The sequence below is a fragment of the Eubalaena glacialis genome, chromosome 6 (assembly GCF_028564815.1).
Source record: "Eubalaena glacialis isolate mEubGla1 chromosome 6, mEubGla1.1.hap2.+ XY, whole genome shotgun sequence".
Classification (NCBI taxonomy): Eukaryota; Metazoa; Chordata; class Mammalia; order Artiodactyla; family Balaenidae; genus Eubalaena; species Eubalaena glacialis.
Window position 1 is genome coordinate 76,085,499 of NC_083721.1, and position 23,710 is coordinate 76,109,208.

At 39.7% G+C, this 23,710-nt stretch overlaps 1 protein-coding gene across 5 annotated transcripts in view; it reads right to left on the minus strand.

The window, feature by feature from the left end:
• OPA1 (OPA1 mitochondrial dynamin like GTPase) overlaps positions 1-6,386 on the minus strand; it is a 94,455-nt gene extending 88,069 nt beyond the window's left edge. For all 5 annotated transcript variants that reach the window (XM_061193259.1, XM_061193262.1, XM_061193260.1 and 2 more), the window contains exons 1-3: positions 6,170-6,386; positions 2,268-2,586; positions 1,511-1,607 (exon numbers count right to left, since the gene is read on the minus strand). In XM_061193259.1, coding sequence (XP_061049242.1) covers positions 1,511-1,607; positions 2,268-2,586; positions 6,170-6,201 — 448 coding nt within the window. In that variant the 5' untranslated portion in view covers positions 6,202-6,386. The remainder of the gene's footprint in view (positions 1-1,510; positions 1,608-2,267; positions 2,587-6,169) is intronic.
• Between the last annotated feature and the right edge of the window lie 17,324 nt (positions 6,387-23,710).

Here is a 23,710-nt window from a genome sequence, read left to right on the forward strand (position 1 = left end):
CTATTATTTGAAAAAGGGAACAATGAAAGACTAACAGGAGAAATTACTCTGGACACTAGCAGGCTTTTAAGGAACCTGGTTACAAAAAGTAGAGGTAACCAAGGTACTCAATCAAAGGGAGCTAGTTAGGTGAAGCACAGTGCATCTGTTCTGGGTAACATCATACAACATTGAAAATGATATTCAAGAAGGCTGCTCGGCAGAGTAGAAAATGCTGACAAATGTCTTAGGTAGCAAAAGACAAGATAGCAAAGTGTATGTTCACTATGACTATATAATTCTTAAAAAGGAAAGTAAAATATTAACCACATACACAAAATAGGTACAACTAAAAGAAACTGATCCCTAAGGATAGTGGCAGCTGTGTTAAACTGATGAACTAGTGGATAATATTTTTTCTTACCAATTTTTTTTCTGCTATTCTATTACTTTTATCATTAAAATAAAACTGCTACAACAGGCCATCATCAAAAAATCTACAAACATGGTGGTGTGATGAATTGGGAGATTGGGATTGACATATATACACTAATGCGTATAAAATGGAAAACTAATAAGAACCTGCTGTATAAAAAAAAAAATCTACAAACAATAAATGCTGGAGAGGGTGTGGAGAAAAGGGAACCCTCTTGCACTGTTGGTGGGAATGTAAATTGATACAGCCACTATGGAGAACAGTATAGAGGTTCCTTAAAAAACTAAAAATAGAATTACCATATGACCCAGCAATCCCACTACTGGGCATATACCCTGAGAAAACCATAATTCAAAAAGACACATGCACCCCACTGTTCATTGCAGCACTATTTACAATAGCCAGGACATGGAAGCAACCTAAGTGTCCATCAACAGATGAATGGATAAAGAAGATGTGGCACATATATACAATGGAATATTACTCAGCCATAAAAAGAAATGAAACTAGTTATTTGTAGTTAGGTGGATGGACCTAGAGTCTGTCATACACAGTGAAGTAAGTCAGAAAGAAAAAAACAAATACCGTATGCTAATACATATATATGGAATCTAAAAAAAAAAAAAAAAAGCTTCTAATGAACCTAGGGGCAGGACAGGAATAAAGACGCAGATGTAGAGAATGGACTTGAGGACACGGGGAGGGGGAAGGGTAAGCTGGGACGAAGTGAGAGAGTAGTACTAACATATATACACTACCAAATGTAAAACAGATAGCTAGTGGGAAGCAGCCGCATAGCACGGGGAGATCAGCTTGGTGCTTTGTGACCACCTAGAGGGGTGGGATAGGGAGGGTGGGAGGGAGACGCAAGAGGGAGGAGATATGGGGATATATGTATACGTACAGCGGATTCACTTTGTTATACAGCAGAAACTAACAGACCATTGTAAAGCAATTATACTCCAATAAAGATGTCAAAAAAAAAAAAAAACAACTGCTACAACCTTAAACTTAGAGTTAAGGAGCTATCTCAATACAACTATTTCTCTTTCCTAAAGATACAACCAAGAAAAGTATTTTAATGTTGATACAAACCCAAATCGATATACTCATCAATCTCCCATACAATGTCAGGCACAATCCATTTATAGTCACTAAGGTCAGGTATCATGTCTTTCCACTGATCAAAAGTCTAAAAGATAAGAAAGTATGCCAATCAAATGATCTGAATGCCATATAAAAGATAAAAAAAACTATTTAAATCTATTTTGTTAAAACATGCTAAGCTACTAAGAGCAATGTATTATGTTCAAAATTTTTAGAAACAAAGTGGCCTCTGCTCTTCTAAAAATAAATTAGCAGACAAGCATATAAAACATGTAAATGTTCCTTTACTAAATACAGAAAATGGAAAAATTCAAAATGTACTCCTATTTCAAATGGGTTTCATGATTTGGCTTTAAACAACACTGAGGAATACAAGGAAGACAGACCAGGGATCAGGATACCCCACCTTTGGTCCTAGAGCTGCTACGAAGTAGTTGCATGAGCATGCCACTTACTTCCCTGCCTGTGCTACTAAATGGCAAAGCTGAAAATCAAACCTAAGTGTTCTTACTCCCAGACCAGTGCTCCTTCCATTAGGCCATTTTCATCTCTTATAATAACTAAGATTCAGAGAGCATTTTCCTATTAGCACCATTAAAACAATTTAGCACATAATAGAGACACACAATAAATGTTTAAACATCTAATTACATTCTACTGCACTAAAGAAAAACGACATATGCAAAGAAACCTTAAAACAATCATGCTGGAATAATTGGAAAAGCAGTAGGAAAGTTAAACTCACCTTTTTGGCGGTATAGCCACCCCCAACAGCAGATCCGAGTATGAGATACCGAAGTTTTAAGAGTCTTGCAGCTAATCTCGCTGGCCAAAAATTTCTGCGGGGCTGGTAACCATATTTAATTGGAGAAAGTTTCAGTTTACGTAAAGGAAGGTTAGTTAGAGAGGAGAACTGCTGAAATGAGGTCCTGAAGTGGGGTCTTTGAAGCTTTAAGATAGGATGATGCGAATGATAAATACTTCGTGAAACCAGATGCAGTTTTTGTAGTGGTAAGCTTCCTTTTGTTCCAGAGCTGTGTTTCACTAAGGACTGGCAGACCTCACTGAAAGAAAAATAGGTGTAGGAGAAAGATCAGATGAGGAAACAATGCAAAGGAAACGATATAAAAGAGCAATATGCAAAAGGGAAAACACACAGGCACACATGACCAATCACACTGTGCCTTACGATAGCCCAGTTACTAACCATTTACTGTGTGCCAGGCACTCCTGCAGCAGGAACTAACTCATTTGATCCTGCTGATAATCCTATGATAAAAGTACTAGTATCGTCCCCATTTTACCAACGAGGAAAAGGTGGACAGACATAAGTAAGTTGCTGAAGTCCCCACTGACACAAGGAGTAAAGGAGGGATTCAAACCTAGGCAGTGGGACTCCAGAGCCTGTCCCCTAATTTACTATATGTGGGCTATGATCCTGGTCCAAGAAATCAAAACTGAAAACAAAAAAGGTAGAGACTTATTTTATTAACTACTGACAGCTATTTGCTGTCAGTAAAGTTGAAAACAAAATATCTTTGTATAGTGACATATCCGAACTAAACTCATCATGGTAATCATTTTGAAATGGTACAGAAATACCAAATCACCATGTTGTGTAATAGGAACTAACACAGTGTTGTAGGTCAATTATACTTCAAAAACAAACAAACAAACACACATAGAAAAAAGATCAGATTTGTGGTTACCAGAGGAAGGGGGTGGCAGAAGGGGGAATTGAATGAAGGCAGTCAAAAGGTACAAATCTAGAGTTCTAAGAGAAATAAATACTAAGACTGTAATGTACAACATGATAAATACAATTAACAGGCTGTATGTTATATATGAAAGTTGTTAAGACAGTAAATCGTAAGAATTCTCATCACAAAAAATATTTTTTTCTATTTCTTTAATTTTGTATCTATATGAGACGATGGCTGTTCACTAAACTTACTGTGGTCATCATTTCATGATGTATATAAGTCAAATCACTATGCTGTATACCATAAACCTATACAGTGCTGTATGTCAATTATACCTCAATAAAACTGGAAAAAAAGATATGCTGTAATAGCAAAAAATGTTACCACTTAAATATCTAACATTAAGAACATAAATTTATAAACTATGGTACATAAACAAAAGAGAATACTGTGTATAGCCATTAAAGTGATAAATATGAAGACCATGTAGATATACGAAAAGATTTCATGTAATGTTAGGCTAAAATGGTGGTATGAAAATAAATGTGAATTATGGATGCACCTATACAAAAAAAGGCATGTAAACTTTTAAGCACAAAATTCCAGTAGCTTATAACATCTATTCTTTGCCCTCTCATCTATGTTTCACAATCCTGAGATGGTCCAGGAATGGAAATTAAGGAAAAATTATTAACACCTCATGTACCTGGCTCCCCAGAAAAAGAAAGAAAGAAAGAAAGAAAGCGGGGGGGAACACCCCAAGGAGAAAAAAATCTAAATGCACATGTTACTATCTGAGCTCTTCCCTCCTGTCCTTCCTGGCAGAGAATGAAAGTCTCCTACCAACAAACATACGCCTGATTATCTTATACAACACACAGTCATAGTGCTTACTATGGGCCAGGCCCCATACTAAAGAATAAATTTGTAATTCATTTAATTACACGGGAGTAGAAATATCTTAAGGAAAAGGAATCAAGGAACATTGAAATAACGTTGTGACGAAGGACAGTGAGGGGAAAGGGGTATCTAACTGCCAGGCATTATGTCAGATGTTTACACAAATGTTACTGTTAACTCTCAGAAAAACCCAGTAAGGTAAGTATCCTTATTTTACCAACTTGCTTTTTTTAACTGTGTCTTGCCTAAGGTAGAATGACTAGTGAATGGTGGAAAAGGAATTTGAATATATACTTCTATATTAGGCCAAACTAAAAATCAAATGTGATGCAAAACAAGGCTCCCCGACCCCAACCCCAGAAATCATCTATTCACACTCATCCATCATCTGCTTTTAACCTACGTACTGTTTCTTAGCATGTTATTATTTTTTCAACAATTTTATGCAAATATTTATTGCACCTAAATAAATGTTGGTCATTGGTTTTCTGACATGTCTATGAGCACATATTTAGATATATATGTCAAAGAATGTTTATTTATTAAAGAGTAAGAATTTAAATGTACTCCTTCATAACATGCATAGGAGCTACATCAAAAGACAAACTCCAGAACTTGGGGCATCTGACCTTCTGCATCTCTACTTCTGCAGCTAAACTGTGCTATCAACATAAGGCATTTTAAGCCATGACTACAGAGTCAATAGTAACTTTAGAAACAATTTAGCCGACAGCATCCAATTGAATAAACAATTATCAGTTGATAATTAGTCGGTTGAAAACTCAATTTTTAAAGTTTTTCCTACATATCTTAATTGCTCCAACAAAGTACGCTATTTTCTGCAAAGTCTTTTCTTATTTAAAGAAAATTAGATATATTTCCCCAGTAAATACTGAGTAGAAATAAAAAGGTTGTAAATAACTTAGTTCAGTACCAAGGGCTGTGGATTTACTCAGAAATTAAAATTCCATGACATTAGAAGTAACTTATTCAATTATTCTAATTGACTGAAACTTCAACTATTGTATGCCATTCAGTTCTAAATTTAGACTCAAACCAACCTTCATAAAACAAATGGATCCCATCACTTATAAACACTATAAATTACACCACTTAAAACATTCCGAAAAAAATTCAAGACAGGTGTTTAGAGACTGAGTTAATTCAGGAAAACCAAGTTTTTCCAACCTTGCTTGATGTATGTTACTTCTCATCAAATGCCTGCAACAATGAGTTAAACCTGAAGATATCTAAGGATACTAGAACACAGCTACGTGTAAAGATTAAAGTCAAATTTAATTTCATTAAAATGCACATAGTAACCCATAGAAATGTAAATACTTCTATGATTTTCGGTTTAGGATTAACACAGACCAGGGCAACAATAACACAGTGATTAGAAAGGTGGTGCTACATTCACCACCTCACATCCAAAAAGCAAGTCTCCCTTCCTAAACACTGAAAAAAGCTGCTATTAAGAGAATATCTCTAATCACCATCTCTGACACTACATGCATGCGTCACCGCTCCAGATCTGACTCCAAATCATGTTCACTCAGCGTACTAAGGAAAGAGGCAGAGTCCCCTTCACCCCGAGAGAAGAGCTCGGGTACCTGCAAAAGCAATGTAAGCTGGCGTGCAGGTAGAAGAAAAAGTGAGAATTAAGAGACGCGGCAAGGGTGACACATGGTTAGAGTCATAGAGCCCGGACAGAAACAAGAAGCCACCAGAGACAGAGATAACAGCGAGGATAGAAGGGTGAAAGGGGCAGGCACAAAAGGACAATAGAAAAGGCCAAGACTGAAAAGCGCCCAGAATCTTCCGAGGGGCATAGGAACACGGACAGGGGCCAGTACGGGGGCCAGCACCTAGGTAAGCCTAGTCAGGGCTCCTGTCACTCCAGGTCCTCAAAAATATCCCGGAATCCTCCAACTGCTCTCTGCTTGGCCTGAGAGTTACCTACACATTCTGGATGTAGTGATGGGACAACCTCGTTTTCTGGAGGCCCCAGAAATAACGGGGCCAGGTCGGAGCCCGCACTTACCAGGCCACGGCAGCCCGGCGCAGTCGCCACATCCCGCCGGGGAGGAGGTCACACAGGCGCCGAGGCGGCCAGGGGGGAGCTCCGGTGTCAGCCCCAGTCCGGCTCCTACTCCAGGAATGACCCCAAGAAGAGGCCCTCGGCAACAAGGGCACAGAGCACCCACCGCGGACCTCCCAATGGCGAATGGACTTCCGTGAGAGCCTGCTCGGCACCCGTACTCGGTCCGTCGGGCAAACCTCCACCACTCCCACTTCCTAGGAGGGCAGCACAAACGGTCCGGGGGAGGACTCACGCATGCGCTCAAAGCCTCTGTAGAAACCACAGTATTTTCCCCTCCCCTCGCCTCTCCCCACCCCGCCCCCCCCCCGCCCCTCCCTTTTTGTTTCCAGAGTGGAATGGTGAGTTCGTGCCTCTCTGGTTAAAGACTTGGGGAGGGGAGGGGTCGAGGTGTGGGGCGGGGGCTGAAGGGCGAGAAATACGGAGTGATAAATTCTTACTGGGTGGCTACCATTTAGAAAATTTGGTATTGCAGGAGCATAGAGGAGCCTAGGGAATACAAAATGAATACAGTACGGGGATAGAGTAATAGAATAGAGTAATGAAAACCCACGGCTGCCCCTTTGCCCTGCTCCTTTGTTTGGCCTCTTTGTTTATGAAGTACTTTCATATCCTTAGAGCAATCTCCGGAGGCTGGAGAAGTACTGGACAAGTTAAATGCTTTAGAATCTCTGAAGGTCAGATCTAAGAGGGGTCATGAATTAGGAGACCTAAGGGCTTGGGACAAGCTTGTGCAGTTCATAAAGGCGTCAAAAATGATTTTGTTCATTTACTCCTTAACCGGCTTTCATCTGGCTTTTAATCACACTAATTTGTTGCTGTTGTCAAAGCCTCCAACAATTCCATATTGCCAGTGGTCACTGGACTGCTCCGCGTTCAGCTCAGAGTATTGGATCTCAGCACACTCCTTAATCAGCTTCCCTCTCCTGGCTTTCAGGACATCACATTCACCTTTTCTCAAGGACCTGCTACTCCCCAGTCTCCTTTGCCATTTCCTCCTCCCAACCTCTCAACGTAGGATCTCTTGAGATCCTGGACCCCTTCTCTTCTCTGTCTTCATTATCTCTCTGAGTAGTCTAAGTCAGTGCTTTGACTTTAAATACCCTTTTCCCATTCCAACTCTTATCATTTTATGTTTTATGTGGAAACGGGCCCATACAAGGGATGTGGCCTGTGGAAGGTAGTGAAGTCAATTAATGGCCCAATATTAGAGGGCCGGGTATGCCCTCTTCATTTTAAGAACTCCACCCCCGGCACATGCTACACACAAAATTCCTTTCCCCGTAATCGTCAGACTCATAAGTCAGTGTGCATCCATTCACAGTAACACCAAATATAGACCCAGCCTATGGTAGTAAACTTCCCAAATGAAGGACTCTGAGATTTTCTTTATTATATTTAGTGTGGTGACTGTTTTAATGGCAAGTACAAATGGGAACTTGCTATACTGATCTGTACAAAATGTAGGTTTTCCCAGGATTGTAGATTTATGCAAAAATTCCTTTGTTACTGTTAATTCCAGTTGTTTTATGGGGAAAAAAGTGGAAACCAAATAATGGCAACTCCTTTCATATATGGGTTATCTTTACATCTTACAAAGTCCTTGTTTTGTGATTCTACTTCTAGGCATTTAGCCTACTGAATCTGTTCTCCGAAAAACTGGGTTCTCCTGTTGGTGGGTGTCAAGCCAAAAAACACAACTAAGCCAAAGTTCAGGAGAAGAAAGGATTTATTCCTTGCAGCAAGTGAGGAGAAAACTGGGAATCTCCCGAAGCAGTGATTCCTCCAACAGCAAAATTTGGGAAGTTGTAAGCTAAGGGAACGTGCATGTTCATGAAGGGGTTGGGCAGTCAACAGAGTCCAAGCTTGAGTTGATTGGAGTCACACAGGTCAGAAAAGGTCAACATCATCATCCCTTAGGTGCCAGTTGATCTGGTGGTTGAGGCTTCAGGCTGATCTTTACCAGTGAAACAGAACTGGGAGTCTTTACAACTGATACATTCTCTTTGCTACTGGTACTTCTCTTGCCTGATAACAGTTGTTTGTTTCTGCATTCTTTTGTTCCCTTAAGATCGTTAATTACTGAGACCTGAGGGCAAGCATTGTGGCCAGGCTGAGATCACACAATGGCTTTGGCCCAAAATGCCTTCTCTAATGCCATGAAAGCGTATGTAGTTTTCTTTCTCCAGACCCTCTACCTCATCTGCTTACAAGTCATGCAAAGATGTATACATGCTGTTTCTTTGTGCATTGTATGAAATAGCAAAAATGAGAATCAACATCATTAAAAGATAAACTGACTCAATAAAAATTTTAAGGGTTTACTTGATCAAAAATTATTCAAATCAAGCAGTACCGAGCTGTAACAGGGAAGAGCCAATTTTGACTCCATGCTGGATCTGTTTCTTTGACTTTAACCTTTGCTTTTCATTGCCTTTGTTATTATAATCATACATGATGGCCTGCCTCAGGGAACCCTGCCCCTCTGCCTGAATGTTAAACTAAAGTGCCTTTCTTTGTTCAGCTCACAGGGAGACAATCTGACCCTGCCCACCTGTGAATGGCTGCAGGAAAGAAGAAATTAACATATCCCCTCCTCAATGCAGGCCATGGGAGATGTTTTGCAAGACTCATGGCCCTTTTTACTTTACTTCCTCACCGCCTCTCCCTCTCTGATTCTATAAAAGAGACTGGCATCCAGACCCCGATAAGATGGTTTTTGGGGACCCTAGTCCGCCATCTTCTCAGCCTGCCAGCTTTCCGAATAAAGTCGTTATTCCTTGCCTCAACACCTCGTCTCCCAATTTATTGGCCTGTCGTGTGGCGAGCAGAGTGAGATTGGATTCGGTAACAAAGCTGGAATTGGTTAGAAGTGATCCACCCATTGACACTTTTATGGAGAAGACACAGAAGTGAAGAAAGGAAATTATTTGGTTGGCTGTAGTTTAAGTGGTTACCTTATTTGGGAAAGACTAGTTGGCTGTTTCTGATTGGTTGTTTTAGGTTTTGATTTCTTAACCTTGAGGCTTAGGTTTTGTTTTGCTTAGTAGGCTGCTATAGGGGACACAAAATTTGCCATCACAAAATGTGTCTCTTTGGCATGAGGTTAATTTAAGTTGATTATTTTTAAGAAACAGAAGACTCAGGAAGTCTTTCTTTTTACCTCCCCCTTAGCTGCCTAAGGAATTTAGACAGAGGGCCTGTTGTAGGAACAGAGCTATCACCAGAGATATCTGTAAAAGATATGGACTAAGTGCGGTGGGGGGAAACTCTTAGTGATCAGAATCCACTCTCCATCCAATTGTCTCTGAATGGCCCAGCATTTATTTAGGAAATATTTACTTCTCCAATTCCATGTGAATTTCCTTTCTCCCCTTTGAAGTCCCAAGCCCCTATCCCCAACATCTTCTTTTGTCTTTAGCTGAGGATGGTACTGATATTTAAGGTAAGGCTTCAGTCATTTTGGCGATTCACAGTTTTTCCAGGTCTCTCCCATGTATACATGTTATTAAACCTTTGTTTGATTGTCTCCTATTTATCTGTCTCATGTCAACTTAATTATTAGACTACTGCTGAGCACAAGTTCACGTGCCCAACACACAGTGATGTCAAACAAACCTAGAGGTTTGGAGTAGAGAAAGGTTTCTTGAAAGGGCCATGAAAGGAGAATGGGCAGCTTGTGCTCAGAAAACCCAAACTCCCAGATGGTTTGGGGGAAGAAGTTTTATAGACAAGATTTACGATGAAGGCTGCAGGATATATGACTTTTTTCTGATTGGTTGGTGGTGAGGTAACAGGACCCTGTTCCAGGAATCTTGTACTCAGCCTGTAGTTACCGTTCTCCACCTGAGTGGGGGCCTTAGTTTCTACAAAAGAACTCAAAGTTATGTATATCCCTTGAGGAGGAACCAGGACCTTGCTTTATGGCTGTACTCTTGTCTCTTGATTGCTCCTTCTTTGTTTCTGCATTCCCTTCCTTCCCTAATTAGAAACTGTTTGAATCTGCCCTTGGAACTCAGGAGGTCTAGGAGGCTGAAGCTTTTTTCCTACAAACAAGAAATGGGGGATATAGAAAGGCTTTTGTACAAGGAGGACCCCACAGCGTCCTGCTCCATTTCAAGGCCAGGCAGAAGAACCTAGAAGGGTAGAAGAAAATTTCCTCCTTGACACTGCCAAGACATTAGAACCATCTTGTCTAATGACCTTTTTGTTTAATTAATTTAATAAGAAAAATAACCAGAAATAGAAATAGTTAAATAAATTATATTCATACTAGCCATGAAAGTCTATGAGTTAGATCTCTTTGTCCTGATAAGGAACAATTTCCAATATATAGTATCACATGAGAATAAAGGGGCAGAATATTGTGTAATCAAAATGCCACCATTGGTCCAAATTCATCCCCCTGACCTGTTTTGTTTGGCTTGTGTTAGCCTATTTGGTGTTTTAAAAATAATATTGAACTTGTTGCTGTTAAAGAGAAAAACCACAGGCCCCAAACAGTGTCACTTATGCTAAAGCCCATGATACCAAACCTAGATTTAACACCTAACCCAATGAGGCCCTCCTGGGTACAAAAGCCTCTCTGTGCCCCTGTTTCTTGTTTATAGAAAAAGGCTTTAGTCTCCTGGCCTTCTCTGAGTTCCACTTTGTAGACTCAAGCAATTACTAATTAGGGAAGTGAGGGAATACAGAAGCAAAGGAAAAGCAAATAGTTCAGTGATAAAACAGAGTCATATTTCATACTCAAGGGATACACATAACCATCTGATGACTATCTTTGAGTTGTTCTGCAGAAACTAAGACCCTCACCCAGGTGGAGAATGGTGACTACATGCTGACCACAAGCAGTGAACCCCAGACTGGTTGCAACCAGAAGGTTGATGAATAAGATTCCTGAAACAACATCCTGTTACCTCACCACCAATCAGATTAAAGTTCACGAGCTGCAACCCAGATGTTGCTTTTAAAAACCTTCCTGGAAGCCATCAGGGAGTTTGGGTCTTTTAAGCATGAGCTGCCTGTTCTCCTTGCTTGGCACCCTGCAAATAAATGCTATACTTTCCTTCACCACAACCTGGTGTCAGTAGATTGGCTTTGTTGCACTGCGGGCAAGTGGACCCAAATTTTGTTTGGTAACAATAACAACCTGGACTTGTGATTGGATCTGAAGTGAGGGGGTAGGGAACCAGTCTTGTGGAGCTGAGCCCCTAACCTGTAGGATCTGATGCTATCTCCAAGTAGATAGTGTCACAATTGAATTAAATTATAGAACACCCAGCTGGTGTCTGGAGAATCTGAAAATTGCTTGATGGGAGGAACCATCCCAATCCCCACCACCCTCACTGACTTTTGGTGACTAGAAGTGTCAGAAGTAAAGCAGAGGATTCAGAGAATATCAGGAGTAGACACAGGAGGACTCTTTTTCCTTTACAGGAAGGGTCTGGGGAAGGACTTGAGGATGGTGAGTCGTGAGTGGAAAGGAGACTTACTTTCACTGTAAATCCTTTTATACTCTGAATTTGTTAACTTGTGTATTATTTACTTAAGGAAATAGATGTTAAAAATGTTTTTCTGGTCCAGGAGTCATGAAATAATTTTACTATTTTAAACTCTCAGGTTCAGATGGAAATTGAGCAGTGCACCAGTTAAAATTCCCAAAACATTTATTAATATATTTACCTGCAAAAAGACATTTTTCAGAGAATCAGGGATCTTCAGAAAGGGAGATGTTAATGGAAACTGAAATATTTGCATTTGTTTTTTAAAATTTTGTATCAAAATTGTTACAATAGAAGTTTTTGCCAAGTTCTTCCTGGGAGATGCCCAAGTTCCCTGACACTGCACTCTTCCTCTGTGGTTTCCTGGAGAGGGAAACTAGCTAAGTCACACATAACTGCACCATCAGGGTTATCAAACTCTTCCCACCCTTCAGAAAAGCATGTCATAATCCTCATCAACAAACATTATAAATGATTTCCCAAAAATCCTCATTTGGATTATATATATATATATATACACACACACACACACACACACACACACACATATATATGGATATATTTTTTAAAAAGAGTAAAACCCAGCCCTGCTCTCAAGTAACCATGGTCTGGCTAGGGAGACACATACCTAAAAAGGTAAACAATGTTTACAAAGGTAAACAATGATTGAGTACATACTGAGGACCTAGTAAGGGGTGGAAGTTCTGCTACAGGGCAGAACTATAGCTTAATCAAGTGGGCTTAAGGAAGATAATTCTGGGAAAAAAAAAAAACAGAAAAGGATGAATTTGTAAAGAGGGAGACTGAAGGTTGGGAAGGCTAGATGAGAAAGTCAAGTGTGAGGGGTCTGAGCTAAGTACAGCAATGGGGATAGAGGTGAGAGATCATTTAAAAGGATATTTTTGAATATTTAAAGCAATGGAAAACTAAATGCAGAAACTAGGGACAGGAATCAAAGATGACTAGTATTTCAAGCTGTAGTGAATCAACAGCGCTAGTGACAGTCACAGATATAGGGAAAGTAATTTGGAGTGGAGATATGATAATGCTGGTTTTGGATTGATGATTAATGCTGAGGCATTAATGAGTTATCTAGGTTGAAAAATCTATGAGGCTCTTAGAAATCAAGTCCTGGAATTCCAGAAGGAGGTAAGGCTTGCAATACAGATTTGAGAATTGTCTTTATAAAGGTGAAACTGAATCACTTTTTAAAAAACTTTTTTATTTCTTGGCTGCTGCATGCGGGATCTTAATTCCCCTGCAGTGGAAGCGTGGAGTCTTAACCATTGGACCTCCAGGGAAGTCCCAAACTGAAGCACATTAACCTTTGGGAAACTGTGCAAGAACTTGACATTGTTTACAAATGATTAAATCCACATTATTTTATAATGTTTATATTTTAAGACTAAAAGTATTACATGCAGTGAAATAATGCAAGAAAAAGAAATATAAGGCATAACATTTTCAAATGATTGTTCACATTGAAAACCTTAAGAAATCAATAAAAAAAAAAAGCTACTAGATATAATTAATGAGGTAAGAAGAGTCTCAGAATACAAGGTGAATATAAAAAAATAATTGTGTTGCTATATATTTGCAAAAACACCTGTGCAGATATCAGGTCCTAATCCTTGGAACTTGTAATTGTTACCTTATTTGGAAAAAGGGTCTTTGCAGATGTTATATTAACGATCTTGAGATGTGAATAGTACAATATTTTAGATTATCTAGGTGGGCCCTAAATGCCAGGACATGTATCCTTACAAGAGGAAGATGTCACAGGTACACACAGAGGAGAAGGCAACGTGAAGACGGAGGCAGAGGTTGGAGGATCTCACCGACTAGAAAGAGAGCCTACTGGCACCTTGATCTTGGACTGTCCAGCCTCCAGAACTATGAAAAATAAATTTCTGTTCTTTATAAGCTACCCAGTTTATGGCATTTTGTTATAGCAGCCCTAATTGACTAAGGCACAACCCAATTAAAAATGGGCAAAAAAAAATTCAAACAAACACTGAACGAAGGAAGATATATATAAATAACCAAAGAACACATAAATGAAGTGCACAATGTTATTAGTCATCAGGGAAATGCAAATTAAAACCACAAGATACCAATATATCTCCACTAAGCTGCTAAAATGAAAAAGAATGACAATACCAAATTTGATGAAGAACTCTCAGGCACTGCTGATGGGTATGTAAAATGGTACAACCACTTTGGAAAAATATTTGACATTTTCTTACAAAGTTAAACATACACCTCCCCTTTGGTCCAACAATTCCACTCTTAGGGATTTATCTAAGAGAAATAAAAACACATGTATGCAAAAAAGGTTTGTATAAAAATGTCCCAGCAGCTTTATTTACAGTAGCCAAGAACTGGAACCAAACCAAATGTTCATCAACAAGAAAATGGATAAGCAAATTTATACAAGGAAATACTACTCAACAACAAACAGGAATGAATTATTGATACATGTAACAACATGAATAAGTCTAACAGACATGCTGAGCTCAAAAGAGGATGTTTCGTTCATGTGATGTTCTAGAACATGGAAAATGGGTGTTGGGAGCGGGAAAGGAACATTGGGGTACTTTCTAGGGAGATGGAAATGTTCATATGATGGGAGTCTGGATGACCTGGATGTATCCATTTATCAAAATGTACAGCTAAGATTTGTGCATTTCAAATTTCAGATACGTACATTTACATTTTGCATAAATCTATAAAAAATAATCGAGTGAGGAAGGTTGAAGCAGGGAGATTAGATGCAACAAGAATAACAAAATGTTGATAATTGTGGAAGCTGGGTGGTGGATATGAGTCATTATATATACACACAATTCATTTATATACTTTTCTGTTCACTTTGTATGTGTTTAAAAGTTTTCATTATAAAAGTTTTAAACTGTATCATATGATTCTTGTAAAAATAATACAAGAAGGGAAATGAAATGCATTTGACAGGCAGTCTCATCAGTGTAAAAATGAAGAGCAGAGAATGACTATGAAAGGCAAATAGCCTATGTGCTGTGTAGAAGTTATTCCAGGTGTATTAGTTTCCTGTGGCTGCTATAATAAATTACTCCAAACAATTCTGGAGGTCAGAAGTAAGAAATGGGTCTCACTGGGCTAAAAACAAAATGTCTATAGTGCTGGATTCTTTCGGGGGGATCTAGGGAAGAATCCGTTTTGCCTGTTTGTTTTGCCTTTTCCAGCTTTTAGCGGCTGCCCGCATTCCTTGGCTCTGGCTCATTTCTGCCTTTAAAGCCAGCAATAGCTGCCTGAATCTTCCTAACAGCATCACTCTGACACTAACTCTTCTCCCTGTTCCACATTTAGGGACCCTGGTGATTACATTGGTCCACCCATATAATCTAGAATTATCTTCCTATTTTAAAGTCAAATGATTAACAACCTTAATTTCAACTGCATGCTTAATTCCCCTTTGCCATATTCACAAGTTCCAGGGATTAGGATGTGGACTTCTTTGTGGGAGGCATTATCCTGCCTACTAGACAGCTCCATTTAAATTCTTTTGACTGATCTCTCTCTGATACTAAGGTGTGAGTGTGTGTGTGTGTGTGTGTGTGTGTGTGTGTGTGTGTGTGTCTGAAGTATCAGGTTTATCCCACCCAGCCACACCTGGGAATAGCTGTAGTTTTAAAATTGTACTTCTAATCTTTGTTTTCATATTTATCATTTTCTTATTTTTAATGATTTTTATACATTTGTCATTTTTTCCTGCGGTCTAAAAAGAAATCTCAAATTTGCATTCCATGTCCACAAATGTCATTTTCTGCAGTGGTCCTGTTGCCTTTCCTGCCTTCTAAGTACTTTCTAATTTCTTCTGCCTTGTAAATCTTGTTATATTTCCCTCACTTATCTTTATTGCTTTCTCTGCCTGTACCTTAGAGGTCAAGTTTTTTCATTATCTTAAAGATGCAAAATTATTGTCTAAATTTTTTTCTTGTCCCTGTAGTAAATAAACTCATAGACAGTAAAATCATGGATATGATCTTCCTCTGGATTTTCTATTACGACTATTGTGATTACTATCACCAGTGGACACTCATCGAATGTGTTAGGCACCATGCTCCCTCCTTGCATATATCTCCCTCCATTCTTTTCTACAATATTTTTTTCACAGGCTTCATTTTTTGTTTTCTTCCTTGCTCTTCTAGGCCAGCGGGTTTACTTTGTTTTCTATCACAAAGTATGTATTAACCAATGACTAAAATCTCTAATTCTGCTGCATATATCTTGTACTTAGTGGTTATTCCTCCATAATTCTGGCTACAGGTTTGGTTTTTTTTTTGTCACTGTTATAAATTTTCATATTTTTGTTGCATTTTCACAGGTATTTTAGTAATTAATTAGAAATAAACTGCACCAAGGACGGATAGTCAAATATAGACCTTACTGGCTGAGAAAATGTGGCTCCCTTGCAGATATTCAAACTGAAGACTTGCTTTAGTTGGACAAACTGTGAGGTGGAATACATTTTTGAAAATTGAATTTATACTGTTTTTCCCAGACTTCTATTTCCCTTCTGCCACTGAAAAGTCAGGCAGCTTTTGTAATTTCCTTGCCTCACATATATGAGGAGGAAGGAAGTACGGGGAATTCAAAGGCTCTCCTGGTGAAAGCTTTCTATGAAAGCTTAAGTCCAGTGTTAGGATTTTGCAAGGAGGCCTGGAGTAGAGAAAGGGTCTTGGAAAAGCAAAAGTTGGATGGTAGAGATTCCTAGAGTTGAAGCAAAAGTTGGAGGGTAGAGATCCTAGAGGCCAGACAGAGGAGAATGTTCTCCCCTAACTACCTGCCCTGTACTTGGGAGAGATTAAGACCTCTGAGGGGTCTCAGCCGCCGTAAAATTCCACCTAAGCATGATCAGAAAGAGCAGATCCATCAGATTCAAAAGGATCATGAAGACTAGGAATTTCGGTGAACTCCGGAAATTACCTATGACCATTAATTGTAAAGAACTATTTGCTACACATATAGTTATTTATTACGTCTATTACATCCGTCTCGTGGAAATACTATATAATAGTGTGCCACTGTGTATCTCTTCCCAACTCTGCATTCAGTGACATCTTGTTGGTAGTTTGTAATTAGTTTACCCCTAATAAAAAATACTACTACTACCACCACATAACTCAGCAAACTCCACCAATCAAGGCTTGATTTATTATTTTGTTGACTGTTTAGTCTTAAGAAAGTGATGGAGAAATGGTAATACTGTAGGTTCAATTTAAAAGTGTGTTGTATCTGTGCCCGTTCCATTGTGAATAGCACAGAACATTGAGGAAATATTCTTCCAGTATTTAAAAATCTGTTATCTGATTCAGGAAAGAAGTCTTGCACATCATCATGGATGAGTCAAGTTCTGACATATGTCTTTGTTGTTTCACATTTCTCTTACTTGTTAATGTATAGAGAATATCAACTTATATTCATGTCAGATGTAAACTCATAGGCCAGTGATGTGAGCAACTTCTTTAGTATATTTAGTAATTGATAGTAAGTTCTTTAGTATCGATAGTAATCAAAATAATCAAGCACTTATTCCTAGTAAAGTTTATACTGATACTATGCATATGGATGCATACTTTTTTGGTAGAGCTAGTTGCTAAACATTTCCCAGGACAACACTGGTGTGCACATGTATGCTTGAGTAACACACTACTTCTCTTCTTCTACCTTTCCATAGTTGAAAACTTGTGCCATTTAGTTTTTTTCTTTGTTTTGAAGTTTCCTATATCTCTGACCACTCTTATGGCCATGTCCTCTTTTTTTTTTTAATAATAAATTTATTTATTTTTGGCTGTGTTGGGTCTTCGTTGCTGCTCACAGGCTTTCTCTAGTTGCGGTGAGTGGGGGCTACTCTTTGTTGCGGTGCGCGGGCTTCTCATTGCTGTGGCTTCTCTTTGTTGTGGAGCATGGGCTCTAGGCGCGTAGGCTTCAGTAGTTGTGCCATGCAGGCTCAGTAGTTGTTGTGCACGGGCTTAGTTGCTCTGCGGCATGTGGGATCTTCCTGGACCAGGGCTCAAACCCGTGTCCCCTGCATTGGCAGGCAGATTCTTAACCACTGCGCCACCAGGGAAGTCCCTGGCCGTGTCCTCTTTTGGCCCAATGTCATGTCCAAAGCCTGCAGAATATCCCTTTCTCCACTCCTCAGGTTCTGAGGTTTCTTACCCCTGCTTAGAGGTATTTTTCTCTACACTTTGGAACATTTCCACCTTGCTTCCTTTTTAGATCAATAACATGTCCTCTACCACCACCCTATTCCCAAGTGTGGCCTGTTCAAGAAATAAAACATTTACTTGCCTTTAAGTAACACTGCATGGTAATCCATTCTTGTAGTATCTGCACCAGATGCCTTTCCAGCTTGCTGGCATCTTCCTCAGCAGGAGAAGATTGAACTGTGTGCCTTGAAGAGGAACCAGCTCTCACATCCTTCTTGCTGTTGACAGCCTCCTGACTCCCTCATACCTTGGGTGGTCTTAGTTTCCTTTGTAGTGGGAAGGGCCAAGATGAGCAGTTGACACAGCAGCCCGCTACAACTGCTATAATCCTGATCTGGTTTACAAACACCACCAGAACACCAGAAGAGTGAGATCCACCATCTCCCAGTCTGGAGACCCACTTTAGCAACAATGGTGCTTGCATTTAGAGAAGGCAAAAAGAATCTGCATACAGTGATTCATTTACAGGGGTACACCAGGAGGAGAGATGATAGGAAGGCACAGCCCCCAAGAAGTTCTTAACAAGCAGGATTAGATTTACCTATTTGTATTAAAGAAACACAAATTAGAACCTCTTCTTCCTTTGTTTCCTTTACTCTACCCAGCTTGCCATTTTGTTCCCTCCTTGGGGATGGGTGAGACTTAGATGAGCAGAAAGGATGGGGGAAGAAATACTGTAAGGATGTGTGTGATGAATATGGGGGTCAGTGGCCATTTTAGGTTTGTACTTCTGCATCATTCTACTACCATGACGTTAGCATACCTGTTAATATGTCTATCTCATCACAAAATGAGTTAATACATATGAAGCATTTAAAGCAGTGCCTGGTACATAGTAAGCACTTACTAATTCTATTAGTTGAGATAGGATGGGATAGGCTGCTCTAGAAGATAAACGCCCACATCTCAAGGACTTAATCACAATAGAGTTATTCCCTTCTCACATGACAGTCTGATGTGCACTGGTTGGGGTGGGTGTTTCTCCTGAGGGCAGCTGACTTGGACACCCAGGGTGCTTCCCACCTGAGCCTATACCATCTGAAACATGTGACCTTCAAGGTCACCTTGGTGAGCATGGAGGATTGTCTGGTATGATTTTTAAGGGCTAGAAATGACTTGAGAGTGTGACCACTAGTGGTCAATAGGGTCAAAGTTCACTTCTGCCCACATTCTATTGGCCAGACCTAGTCCTACACCCAATATAACCACCAGTAAAGCTGAAAACTACAGAGGAGAAGGTGGACAGTTATTCTGACTGCCTGTCTCTCCCGTTATAAGCATTAGCTACAACAATAACAATGTTATTATTCTCTAAGAATGAGATATTTTCTTCTATTTAAGTATTACTATCTATATTTCCATTGAACTTACAGTTTTAGATTACTTCTTATGTCCATCTGTTTCTAAAACACCATGAAACCTACTTTTATTTTATTTATTTATTTTATTATTTATTTATTTTGGCTGCACTGGGTCTTAGCTGTGGCACGTGGGATCTTCATTGCAGCATGTGGGATCTTTTAGTTGCGGCATGCGGACTCTTAGTTGCAGTGTGTATGTGGGATCTAGTTCCCCGACCAGGGATTGAATCCTGGCCCCCTGCATTGGGAGTGTGGAGACTTACCCACTGGACCACCAGGGAAGTCCCCCTACTTTAATTTTATTCTCCGTAATGGGAGAGTAACCTAATTTTATTCTCCATAACAGGAGAACCACCGTATTGGCAGAGATTGAATTTCCCAGACACCAGCTAAATGAGGGCTCAGAGTTAAAATTCAGTTGATTTAAAGAAATGCAATATTTATCACACAACTAAGTTTACAGTCTGAGATTTATACCTGCTCCATTAAAATATACACTCTATGTAGAGAGACTGAAATAGATTGAAGTATTTTTAACTTTTAGGATTGTTCTATGGGACTGTTAATAAGGCCTGGCTCTTTTAAGAGCCCTGGAAGAAAGGTTATTGTGAAGTGCAGCCTTCTACATGCTGGGTTGCATCTTCGATATCTGTTTGATAAAGGGTTGGACTTCGAAATTAATCCCACTGCATCAGCCAAAAAGACACGAGAAAGACTGTGCTTTAGTGCTTACCTTCCAGTTATCTCAGGCCACTGGGTTTACAGCTACCAGTGCTACCAATGAGCAGTATAGACCGTATGATTTCCATGTTCTATTCTACCAATGAGCAGTGTAGACTATATGATTTTCATGTTCTATTCTTATGAGTTCAGAGAAATATGTTAGTTTTCTCCAGGTCACACAGTAATTTGGATATGTATGGTATATTAAGGGCTCAATTTGCAAACCATTTGCTTGGAAGAGTAATGGAAGAGAAAACTGAAAAGTAGGTTTAGAGGAGGTCACAGAGTGTTTTGAAGATGTCAAATTATATTTGGATATTTTTATTTTGGCAAAAGGACTTATGTGTAATTTCTATGTGGGGAAGCACCATGATCCAAATGGTGCTCTATGGAGGTTAATCTTCCAGTGGAGAGTAAGATTCGTTAAAGGTGGGAGACTGAAAACAGAGATCCGGTTAGGAGGAAGTGTAATTATCCAAATGTGTTCTGACTTGGATTATGATTATGGGGTCAAAGATGTCAATGAAGCTTTAAGCTCAAATGGCTGAGTTTTCATTTTTTAAATGTTAAGGCTGAAAGACATTTATATATTTTTAAAATAAACTTCTTCGTTGTTTCTTTTTCCTTCCTCTTCTGAAGCATCCGTCCTATCATAATTTCTAGTGCATCCATACTTCCTTCATTCCAGCAGTGTCTGTGCCAGTGATGCGAGCCCCACTGTTTGCACGGACCAGCTCTGCAGTATGCTTTTCAGAAAAGAACAAGCCATGTTCCCCAGCTCTTCCAGAGATTCTATGAGCTGCTCACTATTGCTCGATACATTCCTTTCCTGCTCAATTTCCCCAGAGTTAGTTTCTGTTACTTGCAAATAAGAACCGTAACTAATTCAGTTTTCTTATTTGATGCCATAACCCAGATGTTGAATAGAACAATCCTGCCCTGATAATTTAGATAAGATTGATTCAAATTATATTCCATGGATTGTAGAAAGTCTAACATCTTCTCCAAGATTTCTATAAATTCTGTGGGAGACTCGGGTTCTCACAGACACATCTAACTCAGAACTTTTGTGTCCCCTAAATCAGGATTTCTCAACCCTGGGACTATTGACATTTTAGGCGGGACAGTTCTTTATTGTGGGTGGCTGTCTAGTACATTGTAGGAATTTTTGGCAGCATCCCCAGAATCTGCCCACCCAATGCCAGTCTGAATGTCATGACTGCCCTGTACCCAGTCATGACAATTAAAAGTGTCTCCGGATAATACTAAATGTTCCCTGGGGGGCAAAATCACTCCCTGTTGGGAACCACTATCCTAAAGTAATTCAGTATAGGAACTGGTCCCTGTTGTCTCCCTTCTCACCAAGACTGTCTCAGTGTGGCACTCAGACATTTTTCTCAATTTCCACCATTTTTAAAAAAAAATGTAACAAAAGGTATCTAATACTGGTAGCACATTTGATGGAAGTTCTGCAGAAATGGAGAGATTTTCATCACAAATACGGAACCAAATCAAATTTCTTAGATGCTCATGTTTTTAAAGTCTTTCAGTCATTTCTGCAACTTGGGTTCTAACTTCCCGCCACATTACTCGCCCCTCTTCTATTTCTCTTCCCTTATCACTATGTACTTCTCTATTCTTGCTCTTCCCTGCCTCCAAATTCCTGTCCATTTTCAGTTCAAAGTGGTTTAGTTATATCTTTTTATTTCTCTGTACCAACTCATTCCCTTAGGTTCTCACCTTCTAGGCCTAACTGGCTTATCAAGGTATTTTCCTAAACAAAAAAGCCCCCTCCCTCACAGAAATTCTGGAACATGTTATGAAGATAATTCCTACTATAGCTCCTCCTAGTGAGCTACAGTAGTATTAGGTCCCTTTTATTGGGGGAAATCTGTTCTAATTATCCATTACAGCATAAAAACTACCCTAAATTTAGTGGCTTAAAATAACCACCATTTCTTACTATCTCTCTCCAAATGGCATACTCTGTGGTTAGTTTGGGCTCCTTGCAGCAGAGTATTTATTCTCAGACTAGTTCACCTTTCTCACTGTGGCTCAGGGCTCCTAGAGAAAGGGCTCCTCCTGACAGAAATGGAAGCTGCCAGTGTTTTAAAGCCTCACCCCTCAGTGTCACTTCTGCCATATCTGTCAAAGTAGTCACAGAGCCTGTCAGATTCAAGTAAATGTGTCGTCATCTTTATTACCATAGTCAATCCTCTGGCCACAAATTTTGACATTACTCCTTCATGCAAATTACCCTGTTTCCCTCCCAGGACCCCCAAATGTCTCATCTTATTACAGCATCAGACTCAGACTTGAGGTCTAGGTTTTAGATAGATGAGAGAACTAGGAAAAGAGCTAAGAGAGCTTGGTGCTCTGAAAGCTGAGGAAAGGAGAGGGTTTCAAGAAGAGAGTGGTCAATAGGGTCAAAGATCGTGTAACACAGAGATTGAAGAGAGGAGATTCTTGAGTGAGGCCAGCAGAAGGCTTGGGTCCCTTCCTCTACCTCCTTCACAGATTTGTTTTTATATATCATTTTCTTTTTCTGATGATATGAAACATGTTCCTTCTAGGCATTTAGGAAATATGGGGGAAAATGTATAGACAACCACTAAAACCTTTTGTTGAATTGATTTTTCTATTCTTTATATAAATATGTATGCTTCTGTGCACGCATATATGTGTGTCTATGTGTACATATATTCATTCCTTTTTACTCCCATCCTTTCTTCGATTGTTCAGTCACCAGCAAAACTTCTCTATGGGCACTCAGTGTAAGGTTACAATAGGAAAGCAAAGAGAAAGAAATGAGACAATTATCAGTACTTAAGTTTTCAAAATAGACTTGAAATTCCAAGAAAATACTTTACTTAGACAAAAAAGGATTTCTGAGTCTTAAAGTCTGACTTTTGGGTACAAAAGCTAAATTTCATTTTATAAATAATAGACTTTGGAAGAATGAATGATGTAAGATCCAGTTTTCAAATCCACTTTATCGTGGATTTGCTAAACATTTCACAGCTGAGGAAGGACAGATTTGGGAAGTATGATTGAGTTCAGTGTGGTGTAGGTCCCGGAGACACTCCCATACCTTGTGAGTTGATCGATGTCTCGGAGCAGTGCTGCTGGGGACCTCAAGCAGAGACCTGGATCCTGACTCCTGGGGAAATCTGAAGGGACAGTGACATTGACAGAGAAGTCCTGCGTACTGACATGTCACAGCAGTCGTGGAGAAGTGGATGAAGCAGGAAAAGCCTAGTCAGGGACCCCACGTTGCCTGTGGCCCAGGAGGCTTGGGAAAATACCCTAGAGTTTCATTTGCCCCGAAGTGTGGAGAAGGGCTGAGAGGAGGCTGAGGTACAAACCGTGGTGGAGCCACAGATGTCTCAACGGAGGCAAGCCTAGTAAATGCAGACGACCAAGTAGACAAATGATGACTCAGCAGATGCCAGTGAGGGACAGAGGACAGCGAAAGGCCAGTCTTTCTGCACTCTGTGACACCAACATCCGGGGAATGGAATCTAACGGAAGTAAGAGGGAAGGGGGAAATGCTTAACTAGCTGTTTAAATACAAAGTACTTGGGAATACCCCAGGGTGACTTAGCTACCTCTCAGTTGACTAGATTCATTTCCTGCCATCAGGCAAAA